This window comes from Nicotiana tomentosiformis, chromosome 4 (genome assembly GCF_000390325.3).
Source record: "Nicotiana tomentosiformis chromosome 4, ASM39032v3, whole genome shotgun sequence".
NCBI classification, from domain to species: domain Eukaryota; kingdom Viridiplantae; phylum Streptophyta; class Magnoliopsida; order Solanales; family Solanaceae; genus Nicotiana; species Nicotiana tomentosiformis.
The window spans coordinates 53,432,777-53,450,443 of NC_090815.1; the positions used below are offsets into that span (position 1 = coordinate 53,432,777).

General features: G+C 38.6%; 1 protein-coding gene across 1 annotated transcript; it reads right to left on the reverse strand.

The window, feature by feature from the left end:
* Positions 1 to 833: 833 nt before the first annotated feature.
* LOC117277802 (uncharacterized) lies at positions 834 to 2,152 on the reverse strand. Its single transcript, XM_070200907.1, has 3 exons — positions 1,767 to 2,152; positions 1,487 to 1,685; positions 834 to 1,007 (listed from the first exon to the last, which is right to left on the reverse strand). Exons 1-3 carry the CDS (start codon positions 2,150 to 2,152, stop codon positions 834 to 836), a joined length of 759 nt encoding a protein of 252 aa, XP_070057008.1.
* Positions 2,153 to 17,667: the final 15,515 nt, after the last annotated feature.

The window sequence follows — 17,667 nt, forward strand, 5'->3', positions numbered from 1 at the left end:
GGGTAGACAGGATTGCCTCTGCCATGTGTATCCAAGGTCTTCCTAGCAACAGGTTGTATGAAGATGAAATGTCCATCACTTGGAAAAGTATGGGAAACTCAACTGGTCCAATTTTTAGAGCTAAATAGATTTCCCCAATAACGTCCTTCTGTGAACGTCCTTTTGTGACCCGTCGAAAGCTCTTACCCTTACATGACTCTCTTTTACTTCTCTTAGATGAATACCCAACTCTTGTAGGGTAGAGAGTTGGTTGATATTAACTCCTGATCCTCCATCAACAACTACTCGGGGCTCCACCTTATCTCAACACCTGACGGTGATATGTAAAGCTTTGTTATGACCCACGCCCTCTATAGGAATCTCATCTCTTCGTAAGGTCATCATATTTGCTTCAACCATCTTCCCGATGGTTGCTGCCTGTGCCTCACTGGTAGTGTTTCTCGGCACGCTAACTCCACTTAATATTTTCATCAAGGGGTCTTCGTAGCTGTCAGAATCCATCAGTAAATCCATGACTGATATTTGCATCAGGGTTTTCTTTAATTGTTCCTCCACGGAGTATTCTTTGGTTGACAGATTCTTCCAGCAGCCTCTGGATCTGTTATATTCCTTCTCTGAATCTGTTCCTTTCTTGGATTCCATCAGTTTACTTCCTCAGCAGCGTAACACCTCCCTAACCTGGTCATTCCATGAGCCGCTGTAGAATCTGTCATCTTGGCCATCCCTTTCTACTTATATGTCCACGGGACTATCTTGTATTCCCGATCCTCTTCATCCCTGATAGCAGCGGTGGACTATTGCTGGTAAGTCTGGACCATCACTGTAGGTTTCAACTATATGGTGATCATTGGAGTCCTTCGAGGTTGGACCATTGCAGCCTCAGCATTTCCTATTGTGATGATGGTTTCTTTCAGGCCATATTCTTCATCCATGGTGATCAGATTAGCTCCTTCATTCTGGTCATTTGGCAGTGGGTTACAGTTCACATTGGGCAGAGGTGGGATGAACTGAATGGCTCTAATTTTGATCAGTGACTCAATTTCATTTTCAGTATAAAGCAATCCTCATTATCATGCCCCGGTATATTTGAGTTGTAGACACACCGTTTGGTTGCATCAAAGTTTTTTGAAGGATACTCATGAATCCTTCTTTCTATTTAAAGTATCAAGCTTGCTCCCCTCAGTCTTTCAAACAGTTGAGATTCAATAATCAGGGTGTAGTTTCTAGGACCCCTTTCTTCAAAATTTGGGTGAGGTCGGGGTGCATAGGTGAGTCGGTTTTGATAAGTGGTAGTTGGAACTGGAGCATATGTCCGTGGTGGATTTGGATTTGTATGGGCGCGAGGTGGGTTATATTGAGGCTTGGGATTGTAGTGTGGTTGTGAGTTGTATACTAGAGCATAAATAGGTGGGTGTGGGGAATGGGTATTTTGAGAGTAAGAGTTGTTTCCATGGTGTGGATTTGATTGGTAAAAGGGAATGATTACCGATACCTCTTCCTTTTTCTTCTTTCCGCTACCTATTGAACCAGATTGGATTTCTTTGCTAACTTCTTGCAATGCGGCCATAGATTGTACCTTGCCAAACTTTTTTCCTTCCTCTAAAAAGTCTCCCATTTTAACAAGTTCAGGGAACTTCTGCCCCATCATGCCCATCATTTTCTCAAAGTAGATCCCTTCCCGATCCCTGATGATGCATTTAGTCAACTCCCAGTCATGTAACGAGTATTATGCTCTGGCGGCTTCCGACCTCCATCGACGTGCATACTCTTGAAATGATTCTGACGGTTTCTTCTGCAAGTTTACCAGAGCAAACCTATCAGGGGTAAATTCTATGTTGAACCGGAAGCAGTTCATGAAATATGTTGCCATATCCTGCCACTCCCTCCAGTTTTGGGGATGTTGGCGAGTGTACCAAGTAAGTGCCTCTCCTATCAAACTCCTTATGAACAACTTCATCATTAACTTATCATTTATGGCTACTCTAACTAGCGTATCACAGTAGGCTCTCAAGTGTGCATGGGGATCACCTGTCCCATCTAAGCTATCAAACTCCGGGGGCTTGTACCCTATCGGCATGTCCATATCAGGGTGGATACACAGATCCTCATAATCTAGACCTTCACTCCCTCGAGCGACTTGAAGGTTCTTCATTTGTTTTCTCCATGCCCGTAATTGTTAAGATACCGATTCTTCCTCTTTACACTTAGCTTCCCTTTCTATTTTGGCATATTGATCAACTTCATAAGGTAGCATGACCATGACGGGCAATGTGAAGGTGGGTTCTGAAACGACATATATGGGAGGAATATATCGCTCATGTGCAGTGGTATGTGCAGTGGGTATGTGCTAGTTTTGGTTAGTGGTGAAGGTGACGCCATCACGAGGAGGGATATGGATTTTGAGGTGTTTGAACATAATTTGGTACATAAGGAGTGTGTATGGGACGGTTTGGAGGGTTCACAAGGGTTACTAGGGGTATAATCTTGGTGGTAGGAACTGTAGTCGAGGTATTGTTTGCTTGGCGAGTAATGGAAGGAAAGTGGTCAGAAATTGAATCTTGAGAAGGAAAACAGGGTGGTTGTGGGAGCATTGTCATGGCCAGATGTGCCAATTCCCGAATGTGTTGCACTTCCTCCCTCAATGATTCCATCTCTTGGGTCATCCTAGCCACATGTTCGTCATTCAGCGTATCATCCTTCTCTCCCGATCGCCCCGGGCTATCACCTATTACCAGAGCGTGTTTGGTCGAGTTATCTGTTGTAGACATCTTCCCTTTCGATCTCAAGTTGTACGGTGGTTCCGCCAGTTTTGGGTTAACACAAACCAACTTCTTCTGTTGGGAACAAATAATAAAGTAATGCGAGAAAAGAAAAGAAAAAGAAAAAAGAAAAAAGAACAGAAGTTAGTTTCAGTGTTTGCACAAATATAGGCACACAGAGCAGTTAGTTCACGTATTCAGGCAAGCTCGTTTCATAAAGTCCGGGGGACCTCTCTTTGCCGGAGGTAGGCCTAAGTCACGAATTTTGTAAAACAATTAGATTAGACACATTCAGATCCAAAGCAAATTTTGGTTTTCAATGATAATATTTGGATTGTAATAGGCGGGACAAAAAGTTACATCATTGTTTTCAACATTCATAAGATTATATGGGCTCAAACAAGCTTTCTCTTAGGGAAATGGGAAGGTTCGAGAAAAAGATACAAGGTGGGAAAAGGAGTGAAATCAACCAACTTATAATAGCCATCCCTGGAATCATTCCCCATCTCTTCTTGTTCTTCAGATTCTTCTTCCGGGTCCTCTTCAAATTCCTTTTCATCGTCATTGAACTCGGGTTCTTCCTCTAGTTCTTCCTCTGGTTCTATCTCAGACTCAATCTATATACATTCAACTACTCGGTCGTCATCCTCTGGAGGTGGCAACATGTGATCAATTGACCCCGGGACCACTTAGCTATTCATGGAGGTATTTACGAGGCATTGTGGTAAAATCTCATGATAGATCTGCAATGCCGCCACTACATCTTCCAGCCAGGCTATTCCTTCCCTGTTTAGTCAGGCTAGCTCATCTTCTTCATTGATCCAAGCATAATATTCTGGAGTGCACCACGAATTCTGACACATTGGCATCGTGACTAGATCGTTCCACTCCTCCTTATCCTTGTCACGCCCAAAAATGGAGGAGCGGGACCGACCACAACTTGCCTACGGAGCCTCTAAGTATGATAGAAGAATAGTATGGAAGTGTCGGCAACATGGCCCCGGCTATACCTCAAAACAAAGTGTAACATCAATTGACATCGGGCCCAGAATAGAGTAGGGATCACCAAAACCTGCTGAATATGGAGTAACTGCTAATGAGGACTAAAGTTGCCCGTTGCTGAATCACCTGCATCCATTGAAGATGCATCGCCCCCGGTAAAAGGGACATTATTACATATGGAATAGTAGTAGTGTGTAAAGCTAACTGTCTTGCTTCAAAATAGAATGCAATGTATGAAAGGGAAAACCATGGAACAACAATCAACAATCAATGATATCCAAATGTCCAAGTTAAAACATAACAATTTCCAAAATACAAAGATAATATTATATATTTTTGGTTGGGAGATCTTTAGTACTGATATACCACTGTTTACAAGACCACCGTTCACAATAACAATACCACTGTATTTTTAGCACGGAGTCCGATCACGACCCGATTGGCTAGGTCGTCTCATCCGAGACATCAATCACAATCACAATTTCAATTACAATTTTTAGCACAATCACCATCATGTGTGCGGCATGGTGTCCGATCACGACCCGATCAGCTAGGCCATCTCACCACAATGTCGTGTGGATAGACATCATCCTTTTCTATCAATCGTTTTATCCTAATTAAGCGGAATAATTTTATCACATCAATCTCATCCCAAATAAGGGGAATAATTTTATCACATCAATCTCATCCCAAATAAGGGGAACAACTACAATCCACTCCTACACTGACACGTGTAGTTTCGGGGTTTGATTTTCTTGCAAAGGAAACAATATTACAAATGTATTTACCTTATAACCTTTCATACTGTATATAACCTCATTGGCACTTTCAACATCATTATTTTATTAGCTCTCTTGGCTATACATATGATTCTTTATTCATGGCACAATGGTCGTATTTCATATTCCACACTTTCATTTCTTCCCTTTCATGGATCATCATCACAAATATCAACGAATAAAATATTCGGAAAATCACAACTTTAGGTTCGTTGTTAGAAATGCAGGCTTTAAACACATCATTTACTCTTGAAATACTTTTCCCCAAAAAGGGCAATACACCATTTCAACTCACGAATATGAAAGAACGCAAAACACATCGAAACTACTTACAAAGCATAACATTGGTTAAAATAGCCACATATGGGCATCACTTGAGTTCATAAGCTTTTAAGCAATTCTATTTTTTTGAAGTCAATTTCGAAACAGTTGAATCAAAGCTCATTTCATAATCTTTATCACAACATCTCATTTCATTGGCACCATTAGCCATAAGTATAACTTTCACTCTTGGCATGTTGGGCCACACTTTATATCCCCAATCCACTTATTTCACTTCCAACCATATTTATAGATTATCAACAATAAGACATCTCCAATCAAGACTTTAGGTACACATATGAGCAATTAAGAGTCCTAAGCATATTGGGATTTTCTCACACAATTTGGCATCATAAACTTTATTTGAAACACGACTCAAAGACATAACATTTTAATACACATATTATTCTTGAACACATTCCCAAAGGATAACATAATGTGATAGGAACATTCGGAGCACGTTTTGAATACATAATTATCGACACTTTACTTATTCGGGACAATCGAATTTATTGGGAACAACTCGGAATATAGAATAAGGAACTTGAGACAACCATACTTGAAACTTACGGGAACATCATAGAATTCAATTCTAAGAGAGTAGTTTAGCCAACATACATCGCTTAGAGCTTTCCTTAAATTACTACAACATCTCGAAAATTCTAGCAATCCCAATCTATTTTGAGACATAACAAAATTGAACACAAATTAGGAAGGTCTTCATGGTTTCAGCTCATTTGAGCATTTTATCAAACACTAGGTGTGCATATTCGGCTTCAAGGTTCTTTTACAAGATTTTCTTCACTCCACAACCCAATCCTTACTTATTTAAGCTCAACAATCTTTTGACAAACCTTATTAGTACAAGCATGAATAAATAATACTATGTTAATTAACCAACACCATCAAGTCACTATTCATTGCCTTCTCCAACAAAACTCTAGGTTCAAGAACATCCCTTTCAAGAACTAGTATTGTATCTTATACAAATGGTGATTCCCAATTAAATTCATTCATCAATTAAGTTATCAAGTTTACTGGAATCATTAGAAACTCAAGACATATGTATCTATATCAACTCATCACTATTTATCTTCTTCTTTACCCAAAAATGTCATTCTCAAGACCCACCCTTAGGGTTCATACAATATCCCATTATAACTTCAAATAAAACTCATAAACATGCTATCCATACTCCAATATGACATATATATATATATATATATATATATATATATATATATATATATATATATATATATATATATATATATATATATATATATATATATATATATATATATATATGAAGCTCACGTGAAGGTATTACCTCTTGGTGGAAGAATCTCACTTTTCCTCTTTTTGGAGTTCTTGAAGATTCAACCAATTTCCTATGGATTTGATCCATAATAATGTTAGTGTTATCACTAATTGATGTTATATAATCATCCGTGTGCCAAAAAAAAACTTACCTTAAAGTGTATCTATGGTGGAAGAGCTCCTCATTCACTCTAGAAATCAATTCCAAGTTGAAGAACTAATATTTTCTCTCTCTAAACCCCTTGTTTCAGCCCCGTTAAAATGGCCCCTAAAGCTACGTAGGCTACACACAAAGGCTACGCAGGGTGGGCTTCTATCCCCCTCCAAGTGGAAGCTGCTGGATTTGCCTACACAATGGTGCGTAGGCTACGCAAGACTCGCATAGCTGTTCTGCCACCCTTTAATAAAAAGGTTATAACTTCTTGTAGAATCTCCAAATAACAAATGGTTTGAACAATTAGACACTAGACACATAGACCTTTATTTTGCTCGGTTATACAATATATAAATTTTCATATCATGAGAGTTATGCTCGTTTGAAGTTAGGTCTTGTACGAACTCACTTGAAACTCCATCCCATCATCTAATTTTCAACTTGACTTAGCCTTAGGGCTTTTCTTAGACATAAACCATTCTTAATGCACCTCATACATATATTATCTTGATCAATTGATATCATTCAAATTATAAGTCTTGTTCATACCAGAATTAATATAATTAGTACCTGCCAATTTTCTTAATGGTCTTAAAACACTTCAAAAATTTCCGGGGTGTTACAATACTTGATATCGAGATCTGCCCGTTGTACTCATCTTCAGACAGTATCATCCTCATCCAGAGAGGTACATCCCGAATCAGCCCAAACTGCCTGAGAACCGGGGTGAGTATGGCTGGATGCCCTAGAGTCCTATCAGCTCGATGAAATACTTCTGGGGAGGCCTTAGAATTGCCCTGCCGCTCAGCCATGACAGATTCCAATTGATCGACTCTTCACTTTAATTGGTCAGCATCTCTCTCCATTTTTCCTATCCATGCGAGGGTACCCAATGCCTCATTTTCTCACTGTGACTTCGAATCATGTTGCTAATGCCCACAAAGTAGTCAACTATGGCCTCTTGTTGAATGAAGTGCTTCGTGGCCCACATTTGAAGCAACAGGTTCCAGCTCTTAAAGAAATCTTACCCCCGGGAACATGCAGACAATGCTTTGAGAATTTCTACAAACACCATAGGTACCAAACTGGCTTGGAGGTAGCACCGGAATATTGCCAAGACCATAGGTAGCAAGTTGATATTGATCCGTCCTCTTCTTTGTGGAAAAACCAACAATGCTAGCAGCACTAAAGAGAAGGTTATGGGTCAGAGACTTTCCTAGGTTTCCTGATCATACTGATATTCTCCCAAGTACCATTCATAGCTCTCACGGTATCCGAACCTGTCGAACAACTGGTCTAGGCTTACCATCCATCTTCAATGTTTCTAAAACCCTGACTGTTTGTCAGACCCAAAGCATCGAGAAACCTCTAGCCGATCATGGTGACTTGTAGTATCGGCTTCCATCCAGTGAATGGCAGCTCTATAAAGCAGGTAACTTCTTCCAACGTCGGCACTAATTCACAATTAGCAAACTTGAAAGCTACTTTGGCCAAATCCCAAAACTCTATCAGCAAGCGACTAAGCATCTTCTCAACCCAGATGTTTAGTAAGGTAGTCAATGCTCCTAGGTGTGCCCTGATTTCGTCTCCATGCTCTCGGAGGATGTTCTTACACCATTGCTTTAGCTTGTGCGGTGCTCCCATCACCATATTGATCTAGTGGATGTTTTGGTTGATTTCCATTTATGAAGAGGGTAGAGAAAAGGGGTATGATAAGTATTTGCTTTGGATCATAAGTGTCTCGCCATGATTAGTTCTTCTTTCCACAAAAGTCATGTCGTTGGGTGAATGACCCATTGACATTAGGGTGGCTTTCCTAATTGTGTGTCGATGCCGAGGACTGACCCACCTAAGGTTTATGCAATATGACATATATTGCTAGAGTAAAGTGCTTCCTAATTTTGAGCTAGACTGAATACTGCGAGTAGTTATGTCAGTTGACCTGACAAATTCATTATGTGAAACTAAAGAATTTTGAAAGGAGGTTCTGAGGGGTGTAAAATACAACCTTCGCGTGCCATTGTGTGTGATGGTATACGACCAAGATTCAGTAGGAAAGATTGTGATGAAAAATATATAAAGAGGTAATAGATAATGAGATGTTAGTAAAAAATTTTAAAGTGAGAATATAAGTACATAATAAGCAAGTATGGCAGGTAAGCATACAATTGCAAATTAAACATAATTAAGGCAATGTACAAACAATCCTAAATTCCAAGTATAGTCTAAGTCTGCTAAGGTCAGAACCTTAGTGTGAAGTCCCCAGCAGAGTCTCCATGTTATTGCACCTTATTTTGCACGACTCAAAACAAAATTCAACTAATGCTTTCCCTGTTGATGATAAAAGAGAGTCGTCACCTAATTAGTACCTAATCTTCTTAATGGTCTTAAAACACTTTGAAATTTTCTGGGGTGTTACAATACTTGGTATCGAGATGTGCCTGTTGGACTCATCTTCATACAATGTCATCCTCGTCCAGAGAGGTACATCCAGAATCAGCCCAAACTGCCTGAGAACCGGGGTGAGTATGGCTGGATGCCCTAGAGTACTATCAGCTTGATGAAATACTTCTGGGGAGGCCTTAGAATTGCCCTGCCGCTCAGCCATGACAACTTCCAACTGATCGACTCTCCACTTTAATTGGTTAGCATCTCTCTCTATCTTTCCTATCCATGCGGGGATACCCAATGCCTCATTTTCTCACTGTGACTTCGAATCATGTTGCTAATGCCCACAAAGTAGTCAGCTATGGCCTCTTGTTGAAAGAAGTGCTTCGTGGCCCACATTTGAAGCAACATGTTGCGGCCCTTGAAGAAATCTTACCCCCGGGAACATGCAGACAATACTCTGAGAATTTCTACTAACAACATAGGTACCAAAGTGGCTTGGAGGTAGCACCGGAATGTTGCCAAGACCATAGGTAGCAATTTAATATTGATCCGTCCTCTTCTTTATGGAAAAACCAACACTCCTAGCAGTGCCAAAGAGAAGGTTATGGGTCGGAGACTTTTCCAGGTTTCCTGATCATACTGATATTCTCCCAAGTACCATTCATAGCTCTCACGATGTCCGAACCTGTCGAACAACTGGTCTAGGCTTACCTATCCATCTTCAATTTTTCTGAAACCCCTACTGTTTGTCAGACCCAAAGCATCGAGAAACATCTAGCCGGGCATGGTGACTTGTAGTATCGGCTTCCTCCCAGTGAATGGCAGCTCTATAAATCTGTTAACTTCTTCCAACATCAGCACTAACTCATAATTAGCAAATATGAAAACTACTTTTGCCGAATCCCAGAACTCTATCAGCAAGCGGCTAAGCACCTTGTCAGCCCAGATGTTTAGTAAGGTAGTCAATGCTCCTAGGTGCGCATTGAATTCGTCTCCATGCTCTCGGTGGATGTTCTTACACCATTGCTTTAGCTTGTGCGGTGCTCCCATCACCATATTGATCTAGTGGATGTTTTGGTTGATTTCCATTTATGAAGAGGGTAGAGAAAAGGGGTATGATAAGTATTTGCTTTGGATCATAAGTGTCTCATCATGATTAGTTCTTCTTTCCACAAAAGTCATGTCGTTGGTGCATGACCCGTTGACATTAGGGTGGCTTTCCTAATTGCGTGTCAATGACGAGGACCGACTCACCTAAGGTTTATGCAATATGACATATGTTTGCTAGAGTAGATTGTTTCCTAATTTTGAGCTGGACTGAATACTGCGAGTAGTTATGTCAGTTGACCTGACAAATCCATTCTGTGAAACTAAAGAATTTTGAAAGGAGGTTCGAAGGGTTATAAAAGACAACCTTCGCATGCCATTGTGTGTGATAGTGTACGACCAAGGCTCAATAGGAAAGATTATGACAACAATATATAAAGAGGTAATAGATAATGAGATGTTACTAATAACTTTTAAAGTAAGAAGATAAGTACATAATGAGCAAGTATGGCAGGTAAGCATACAATTGCAAATTAAACATAATTAAGGCAGTGTACAAACAATACTAAATTCCACGTCTAGTCTAAGTCTGCTAAGGTCAGAACCTAAGTGTGAAGTCCCTAGCAGAGTCACTATGTTATTGCACCTTATTTTGCACGACTCAAAACAAATTTTAACTACTGCTTTCCCTGTTGATGATAAAAGAGAATAGCCACCTAATATTTAAAGGTATACTAGGGTACCTATTTAATTGCTAAGATCATTTCTCTATTAGTCTGCTAACCGGTGAGATTTTGGGTAAGGGTTCTTATTCTTCTAAGGGGAAGGTGTAGGCACCCCTTAAAATCTACCTAAGGTAGCTTCATATGACTTAGATTAGTTTTTAACAAATTAGATATCTATATTCTGAATAATTAGTTCTTTAAAAGTATAGCTTATTGTATATCTAGTTCAAAGCTTATCACTTGACTACAGGATATGTAATTTTGAAAGGGGATAAAGGTTTCATTTGTAAAAGCCCGTAAAAAATGTTTACATCTATGTGATTGAAAGAGTTTTTTTAGAAGTATATCTATAATATTTGTATTTGCAAACCTTGTAAGATATGGCTAAGTTTAAAACACTTTTTTCTTTGAAATGATGTGGTTATTTGTATAACTCTAGTAAAGTAAAGGTGTTTAAAGATGTGGGCCTTAGGTATACCTTGATTCTCAAATCTCACGTTTAACTTGAAGAAATCATTTGAAACCTATGGCTGGACAGTAGCGTTCATTTAATTTTTGCAGAAAGGCTCAATTTTAGAATACCACTTTCTAATTTCAGTATTTTCTGGCTTTTGAAAGAGAAGGCTCTCGACTTTTGGAAAATTTGTTTTAGTTCCCAAAAATTCATAAAGAAAAATCGTTAGTAAAGGTTAAGAATTGAATAACATCAATGATCAACTAATTAGAATTATCGTTACGAAGTCACAATGTTTCTTTTATCCTATGTCTTTAAGGCTTGCCTAGGTTCTAACATAATACAAAGATATAAAGAAAAAGAATTCAATCAAATATCACAAGTGTTATATACAGGTGAGAAAAATTAATAGACTTAAAGTAATTAGAGGAAAGAGGTGGACTCTGATTTGGGCTTGAAGGAAGATAAGCCGAACTAATAGCGAAGATGGACAACATCAGCTTCAGACTCCAAAAGGTGCATGTACAGAACTTGGGCCTGAGTTCCTTGAGAACCCGACAGACCCAATTTAAACACATGTATAAAAAAGAAGTGAAAGTCATTATACATATAGCCCAATATACGTAATTATACATAAATAACACCATGGTACGCCCAAGATAAATTATAACACTAAACAGTAATGCAAAATTAGTATAAAAACACATATGGTAAAGCAATTTACAGTGAAAACTTTTGTTTCCGTTGAACACTAAACCTAAACGGATTAACAAGGTTCAATAGGTTAGGGGCTAGGGGTGGAATTTAGTTCATGGACAAGGTACTCTTTGGGTCCTTGGAACTTCAAAGTTTAGAAGGGTCTCAAGGACCCCAAACAGTGCTTGTGTCAGGGAGAGTAGCTCAACCAAGAACTAAGTTCTCAACCAAGAACTAAGTTCTACTCCTAAATACCTCTAACTACTTACACTTACTCTTCTCTACAGGTTTAGGGTCTAATGAGGTGTTCATTGTAAACTTCAATACCACAGTAGTGATTTATACACAATGAGAGATATACTTCAATGACATATCCAGAATACCAAAGCATCATCAGACACCTCATGACTTGCATACAAGCATGTAGTACTATCATGTATTCTTATCAAGATTAAGAGCATTCAGACAGAATCAATTGTATGTTCCAACAAACAATTAGAGATCAACAACACATGAATATAAAGACTTATAATAGGTAGGTCATGCAGTTCAAAGGGGTATAGGAGGTATCAGGTGTCTTGCTATTAATAATCCTATTAGAAGACTCATGCTTATGAAAATTCATTACCTATAATCTTGTACTTAATCATACATGCTTAATGGGGGTATAGAGACCAACATTTCATTCCTTACTAAGTGAGAAAGTTATCAATCCACTTCATCATTCTTAAGAAAATAGGGGTAGGCAAAGACATGGGCAGGTGATCTCCAAAGAGATCTTCATTTACATCTAGGTTGATTAAGAGTTAAACTTATGATTCTACATACAAACAGGATAGATGAAAATTTAAAGGGTCTTCTTCTAAGTCTACAGATAAACTTCAGTGAACTTAGTAGGTTTCAATGGCATGGAACACAATCACAGACATAATATGCAAGCAACAACTTCCTTTAAGACATGGATGAGTACGGAATTCCTATTGAGTGACATTCAAAGGCGTATATATTGTATTCTAACTAATACTATAACATTTAACATGGCCGAGTACTAAGCATGGATTCAGACTAACATGGCCATCATAGTGGTCCTGAATATTGAACATTTGTACTAGGCAAGCATATTCAGTTATGATCTAAATAGATTAGTCGTTATAATGAAGCTTCAAAACACATGGCTCTATCAGATAGTACTCAGTTATAGTAGGTACTATTTCAATTACATTTATAAATATTACACAAGCCAAGTAGATAGCAGAAGACATAATTGAAGTGCAAAGGTTCCTTGGGGCTCAATCCTAATTAATTTAAAGAATATTTCTCATATAGTGAAGTTCATAGATGCAATAGAATAGTATGGGAGCTGATAGAAAGTTTAACACTGATTTTAAAGAGTTGCAGAGTCATGGAAGCATACATTTAAAGGGAAAGACAGTTCAAGCATAGTAGAATTAGACCAGATATCATGCCAATAACTCTAAGTCAATATACACATGATTGTTACAACTAAACATCGGGATGTTATGCCAAACTATGAAGGTTGTTTGGAGGTTCTTTTGTTATCAAGATTTTAACAATGCACATAAGTTATCAAAAATGTTCATCAATACTGCTAGAATAGCTAATCAATACATAGTTTTAATATCATAACATCTAAATAACTTATGATTCTAGAATCCATTGATCAGTTATAGGTTAATAACAAACACATAGAGATAGTTGAGCATAAGACATTAGAATTAGAGTTGTTTATCCATGAGGTAAACAAACATCATGCTTGTAATTAAACTATTAAAAGAGGAGGAGAATTGAGATTCACCCACCTCCTTAATTTTATGCAGCAAACCAAACAAGACTCTTATCTAGCCGTTAAGAACCGAAGCCTCAAGACTCCGACCAGTGTAGTACTCAGAATCGGAAAGAATCAATGAACTAGTTAAAAAGAAAACCCTAGTTTTATTTTCAAGACTTCAAATTGATTGTTTTTCAGTGATTTTGTGTATGTGTTCGCTTCTATTAGGTGAGGGCATTAAAAGCCCCAATTTATAGTTGTCGTTGAGGCCTTAGGGTTTCATAGATTCAAACTTGGTAGTGAGAAATGATAATTACTAGATGATGCAAGAACAATCGAGTAAACTTAGAGATGAACATAAGGGAAAGATCAGTCGGACTTTTACCTAAGTGCAAGATAGCCATTAGAGGCGAGAAGGCCATCAGACAAAGACCGGAAATCCAGAGGTCATTGCATTTGACCTCTGGTTTCGCATAATCATCACGAGGTGATCATGCATCCCCTTTATTTCGTTGCAGCATCAAAGGATTTGAAGACTTGAAGTTTCGTATTTGCAGCTAAGCCAGAAGACTCGTGATTTCAAATTTGTTTGACGAATCGGGGAGGTACCGACGAGAATCGCGGATATGGAAGGCAAAGAGGATGATTCTCTATCTTATTTGAGACCTAGCACAAATTTGTGCAAGGTCTTTGACTTACTCATTCATGGTGGGTTTAGAGAATAGAGAGAGGGAAGGAAAGGGGCGGCGGTCAAAGGGGGAAATGGTTTTAGGGTTTGGGTAGTTTTAGGCCGTCTCTTGGGTTAAGGTTGAGGGAAGGGATCTTGGCCATTGATTCTTTAGATCAACATCACTGATAATTCGGGGTTTAAAATATTTTAAGGCGAAAATGCAAGGGCCGTTGGATCTCCTGGTTTCAACAGCCAAGATTAAGTCTGATGGGGTATCAAAATTAAAGGGAAACAGGAGATAAAACGAGAGTTGTTGATTTGTGGGATGGACGGTTTGGATCTGTTAAGTTTCTTTTGTGAGTGATAGAGATGGGTGACGTGGCTCGATTTGATTGGCTAAGAGAGGGTAGCGGGGATCGTCAACTTGGAATGAGATGGGGTGTTTGGACTAGGTCAGGTCCGGACTGGGCTTGGTATTTGGGCAAAAAATAATTTAATTAATAGCCACTTTGTAAGTAATTAAGGAATTACAATTCTAGCCTTTTAGTCTTTAACCCATTTTAAAATTAATTTAAATAAACTTAATTATTTTTAATAAAATATAGTAAAAATTATAATTATCAAATACACTAGTAATTATTGTAATTAATTAATCATTTGTAAAAATACTTTGTTATCTAAAATATGACATTAATTTCGAATTATTGATATAGCAAACCAATTAACTAAAAATTAAGGAATAACATATTAGATTAATTATAAAACCTATGTAATGAATATAAAAGTTATTTTAATAATCTCAAAATAATAAGTATGATATTGTCACGACCCAAAATCCCTCCTTAAGAGTCGTGATGGAACCTAATCTCTAAGACTAGGTAAGCCTAACACTTACTGAATTAATAACATATTTTAACAAATTAACTATTAAGCATGAAACGAAAATTTCTATGTAAAGTCAACAATCAAAAGTAGATACTTAATCATCCAAAACCGTTAGTACAAGTCATAAGCTCTACTGAGTTTGCTAGAAAAATCTCTAAGTACAACTGCTTCGGAAAAGAACTAAACAGTACAAGTAAATTTCAGAAGGTTACTCCGAGGACTGCGAACGCGATGACAGGTATACCTTGAAGTCTCCACAGCAATACTCAATCATCTATCTAATGATCAACAAGCTTCAAGGTACCTGGATCTCCACAAAATACGCAGCGTGTGTAGCATGAGTACAATACAACGGTACCCAATAAGTATGAAGACTAACGTCGATGGAGTAGTGACGAGGAACAATTATGACGCCTACTAGACACAATAACCTGCACAATAATGAATATAAAACTAACAGAGAATAACATAAAGCTAGACATGGTAAAAATAATGTTACAATACCTGTAATAAGAATTAGAACAACAACTAACAAGGAGCCAACAGGTAATAATGTCGTAAAGTAAGCAGAATAAAGTTTAAGTCCGGTGAAACAAAGTAAAGGAAAACAAGTAACAACCAAATTGTAAGGCCCCATAAAATTTCACATAAAACCCGGAATTTCATGGTGCCGAGGTAGGCTATTGAATTTAAGGGTTGTACAAGATCTTCACGGCGAGCTTGCACGGCACTCTAGCTTCTATTATCTTCGACTGAGGGGGCACAATTCACAGCTATTTGGAAGAAATTTCAGCAAGGGTTGGGTACTCAGGTAAATCTTAGTACAACTTTCCATCCACAGACCGACAGGCAAGCAGAGTGGACCATTCAGACGCTTGAGGATATGTTGCGCGCTTGTGTTCTCGACTTGAAGGGTAGCATGGATGATCATTTGCCACTCATAGAATTTGCGTACAACAACAGTTATCATGCTAGCATTCATATGGCGTCATTTGAGTCTCTATACGGCAGGAGATATAGATCTCCCATTGGGTGGTTCGAGATTGGGGAGGCAGAGTTGATAGGGCCAGACCTCATGCATCAGGCTATGGAGAAGGATAAGATCATTAAGGAATGGTTGAAAACTTTCCAGAGTCGTAAGAAGTCCTATTCAGATGTACATCATAGGGATTTGGAGTTCCAAGAGAATGATGGGTATTCTTGAAGGTTTTCCCCATAAAAGGTCTAATGCGGTTTGGTAAGAAAGGAAAATTGAGTCCAAGGTATGTTGGACCGTACATGATCATTCAGAGGATTAGTCAGTGGCTTACAAGCTAGAACTACCTCCAGAGATGTATTTAGTGCACCCGGTATTCCATGTATCTATGCTTAAGAAGGTGGTTGGAGATCCTTCGCTTATTGTTCCGGCGGAGACTATAGTGGTTAATTAGGATTTGACTTATGAAGAGATTCCAGTTGCCATTCTTGATAGGCAAGTCCGAAAGCTAAGAAACAAAGAGATTGCCTCCGTGAAAGTGTTATGGCAAAATCAACAGGTCAAAAAGGCCACATGAGAAGCTGAGGAAGAGATGAAGAAGAAGTATCCTCATTTGTTTGAATAGCCATGTAGTTGTGTCCTTAATGCTAAAAGCTAACTTTCTACAAATTATGTTTCCCCTGTACAACTTGTGTTAAGGATACTCCTTATTGGTAATGTAATGTTTATGGAATTGTGGCCGGTGTCGTTTCCATGTTGTTTTATATCGTTGTGTTGTGGTTATGCTATTAGGACTGGTTTTGGAATTCTCTGGTAGGTGGATAGGCCGAATTACAGGGGAGACTCTGGCGAAAGTTTTTGAAATTTAGGGAGTTAGTCAAAATTTGGATCTCCTGGTGTGAGAAGTAACAATTGGGTTACATTGGATGCTAATGGTAGATTTAAACCCTCATTCAAGGATGAATGATCCTAAGCGAGGGAGGATGTAAGGCCCCATATAATTTCACCTAAAACCCAGAGTTTTGTTGTACGGACCTTTTGGGTTGAATAGAGCGTTAGGGAGTTGATGAAAAATTATTACAGAACGGGGCGTTTCTGCGGTCCATTAGGCGACCGCAAAACTGATCTGCAGACTGGAGAGTGAAGTAGAGAAATGGGCCAATTTTGGAGGTTGTTTTGCGGTCAACTCTGCAACAGCATAATCGTTTCGCATGCCGTACATCCATCGCAGAACCAGCATGAAGATTTTCGGAGGGAGATTCTGCTGTCCATTTTGCGGCTCGCATATCACTAGACCAGAACAAACCAATTTTGGGGACCATTTATGCGGTCCATTTTGCGGGCCGTAGACCTGATTTACGGTACACTCTGCGACCAAAGAGTTTAGTGCAGAGGGTCAATTTTTTTGTTTTAAAGCCCGATCCCATTTTTATAAAACAACCTTATGGGTCATTTTAGAAGGTTCAAACTGATAATTTAGGGAGAGGAAAGTGGCCTAGAGTTAGAAGAGGAATTCCTAAGCTATTTGTTCATCAATCTTTGCTCAAGTGCGGAAGAATTCACAATGTCTTCATCCAAGAGGTAAGATTCTAGCCCTAGCCTTCAATTTCGAAATTTGGCTTGGGAAATAGGTAATGGGGAAGAAGGTTTTGAGAATAAGAGTTGTTATTTACGCATGCATGTACTACTAAAGATGGTA